This window comes from Chrysochloris asiatica, unplaced genomic scaffold, assembly GCF_000296735.1.
Source record: "Chrysochloris asiatica unplaced genomic scaffold, ChrAsi1.0 scaffold00304, whole genome shotgun sequence".
NCBI lineage: Eukaryota > Metazoa > Chordata > Mammalia > Afrosoricida > Chrysochloridae > Chrysochloris > Chrysochloris asiatica.
The window spans coordinates 1,072,999-1,076,184 of record NW_006408822.1 but is presented as its reverse complement, the minus strand read 5'-3'; the positions used below and the strand labels follow the sequence as shown (position 1 = coordinate 1,076,184).

Below are 3,186 nucleotides of genomic sequence, written 5' to 3'. Positions count from 1 at the left end.
TCTCCCGCGGAGCGGCTGGTAGTTTCGAACTGCTGACCTTAAGGTTTGCAGCCCGATTCGTAACCACTACGCTACCAGAGCTCCTTACCAGAGCTCAGTAGTCCCTCTCAAATTAAAACGTACACGCACACACCAACTTTCTGGAACTTATTAAAATGCATGTTCTAACTCAGGCGGCTGGGAGTACAGCTTGTGATTCTGCATTTCTAGAAAGATAGAACCAATGTTGCTGGTTTTTGACCTGCACTTTGAGTAACAAAGATCAAGAAAACCGGGGGAGTGGGTGGCAGCGGAGCTCTGCCATCAAATTGTTTCAGATGCATTGCAACCCTACTATAGGGTTTTCAAAGCTCTACATCTTTATGGGAGCAGAAAGCCTCATCTTTCTTTTGTGGAGTGACTGGTGGAAATGAACTGCCAACTTTGCAGTTAGCAGTCTATTGCTTACCCTATAGCACTATCAGAGCAAGAAGGAACTTCAAATCAGAAGAAGGAGGATGCACATTTGAAAACATTTTTCTAAAGAGTCAGCAGGAAAGGAGGTAGGCAGAGCAGCACACTCCTTCCTACTATACTGGAATCCTTGCCCCAAGTTCACAGAGTTTCAGGCCAGGAAAATACCAGAAGAGTCCAAAGAAGTCAGGAAGGTAGTGTTTCACAGACACTCTTGGCTTGTTCACTGAGCTTTAGAGATAGGAGTGACAGTGTTCTGGGAAGACCATGTGGAAATGGAGAGCAGGGCTCTGGTGAGATGAGCAGTGAGCAGCCAGAGTGACCTGGAGATCTGGTTCAGTGATAGCAGAATCTCGTCAGATATAGGTACTGGGGATCAGTAATGGTTTTCTTCCCCTTCCCAATTCAGAAGTTAACGTCAATCAAAATCCAGAATGACAAGATGCGGACTGGAAACCTTCCAGCCAACATGAAGAAGAACCGGGTTTTACAGATCATTCCATGTAAGAGCCTTCTCTCCACCCCAAAGCCCTGTCCCCAGTTCCTCCCACCTCTTCTTCCCTTTCTCGGGTACTAGTTAATGATCATCCTACTTGGAAACAAGAATTATGGCCTTGCCTCTTGTTGCTCCCAGTTCTGGAAATAAAAGAGCTTAGAGGCCAAAGAGTTTTTAGGTGTTTTTCCCTTTTAGGCTAGGAACAAGCATGTCTTAACACATCTGGGATATGATCTGCTCGGGGCCCAGGGTGGAGAGGTAAAGCGAGGAGACGGAGAGGATCCAGTAACATTGGTGAGCCATAAGCCTCTGTGCTTCTTGCAGATGAATTCAACAGAGTGATCATTCCAGTAAAGAGGGGTGAGGAGAACACAGACTATGTGAACGCATCCTTCATTGATGTAAGTGGTGGGTATGTCCCCTGAGCTCTCCATACCCCAAGGAGATTCAGCAACCCCACCCTCACATACCTGCTTGGAGGAACTGTCCTTGAGTCAGCCACCAAAAATGCAGAGCTGATACCTACCCACCCACTCTGCACAAATGAGTAGACAGAAGGAAAGGAAACAGGGCATGCACTAGAGTAAATGCCTAGAGTAGAAAGTTCATTCATCAACCACAACCAGTGGGCTGAGAAGCTGGCCTCTGTTTTCCCATTCCAAATTCTGTATCCTAGCTCCACCACCCTTCCCAACAGCTGAGCTATGTCCCTGATAGAAAGGAACCAGCTTACTGACAATAATGTGGTCCTTGACCAGACAGGGACTCTGTAAGGAATGGACTTGCCTCTAAGCAGCACCCATCCCTTCCCAGTGATCTGTCTACCTGACTCTCAGACAGGCATATCTTCTCCAATAACCACTCCCTGATTAAACCACCTCTCCTTTGCAATTGGCCTGACCTGTATAGGGATACCGGCAGAAGGACTCCTACATCGCCAGCCAGGGTCCCCTTCTCCACACAATTGAAGACTTTTGGCGAATGATCTGGGAGTGGAAATCCTGCTCCATCGTGATGCTCACAGAACTGGAGGAGAGAGGCCAGGTGAGTTAACAAAGACTCTGGGACTACGGGAGAAAGGCACCCTGGGAAAGTGATGGGGTAGGGGATGCCAGGTATGTGCGGACTTTTTTATTCACTATCTAGAGAGCCATTTCCAGGCAATATTGCCCAGCCTGCTGTTGTCTGAACAGTCAGTAGCTTCTCCTAGGACTCAGCCTGCTGTTGTCTGAACAGTCAGTAGCTTCTCCCAGGACTGGGAAAGCAATGGTGTCTGAGCTTCCATTTGATTCCCACATGATCACACCTTTTTATTTTGTTTTTCATGAATGCAGTCCCTCTGTCTCTCCCTCTAACCCCATTAATCTTTGTGTACACATGCCCTTTTCTCCCCAGCTCCCTAGAAAGGGCAAGATGTGCCTAAAGCAAGGCTCTAAAGTGGAGCCCATTGAGCATCCTGAGGATGATGATGCCTCCAAACCAGAGAAATGAACTAGAGAGAGAGGCTCTGGGAAGAAGTTTTGAGGAATAACAAAAATAAAGAAGCATTCAATAACAACAAGCAAATCTTTTAAAAACAAAAGTTTTCAAGTCAATTAAAAAGTAGTGGTAGCTGGACTCAGAATATAAAAGGTCATTAGAGGCCCCCTTGGGTTAGGAAATCTCCTAAGTTACAGTCATGTACCTCTGCTGAGCACTTTTGATCTTAAGAAACTTTCTCTGTATTATGGCACAACCCCATCAGGTTCAGACAGTACTGATGATTTTTAAAGCTCTTTCTGTTGAGATTGTACATTACAAAAAATGGATAGCTCACTATGCCTGGAGTATAACTTCACAGGGATTGGAATTGAGAACTTGAGCCTGGAGATGCTAGCAAGGGGGCCTGGTAATAATGGTCCTTCTAAGTCATTGTGAATGAAACCCCTTGGTGTGGCACAAATGATTAAGTATTCAACTTCAACTGAACGATTGGTGGTTTGAACCCACCCAGAGGCACCTCGGACAAAAGACCTGACAATCTGTTTCCAAAATGTCACACCCTTGAAAACTATGGAACAATTCTACTCTGTACACATAGTATCACCAGGAATCAGAATTGACTTGATGGTAACTAACAACAAAGCTATAGAGAAGAGTTAGTACTTTATAGAAGAGCCCTTGACAGTATCAAAATTTATATATATATAAATATATGGAGCCTTAAGGAGCTCTGGTAGCGTAGTGGTTACGAATCG

At 45.4% G+C, this 3,186-nt stretch overlaps 1 protein-coding gene across 2 annotated transcripts in view; it reads left to right on the top strand.

Moving 5' to 3' along the window:
* PTPRA (protein tyrosine phosphatase, receptor type, A) overlaps positions 1 to 3,186 on the top strand; it is a 125,244-nt gene that overhangs the window by 103,451 nt on the left and 18,607 nt on the right. For both annotated transcript variants that reach the window (XM_006874835.1, XM_006874836.1), the window contains 3 exons: positions 863 to 956; positions 1,274 to 1,350; positions 1,859 to 1,993. In XM_006874835.1, the coding sequence (XP_006874897.1) occupies positions 863 to 956; positions 1,274 to 1,350; positions 1,859 to 1,993 (306 nt within the window). The remainder of the gene's footprint in view (positions 1 to 862; positions 957 to 1,273; positions 1,351 to 1,858; positions 1,994 to 3,186) is intronic.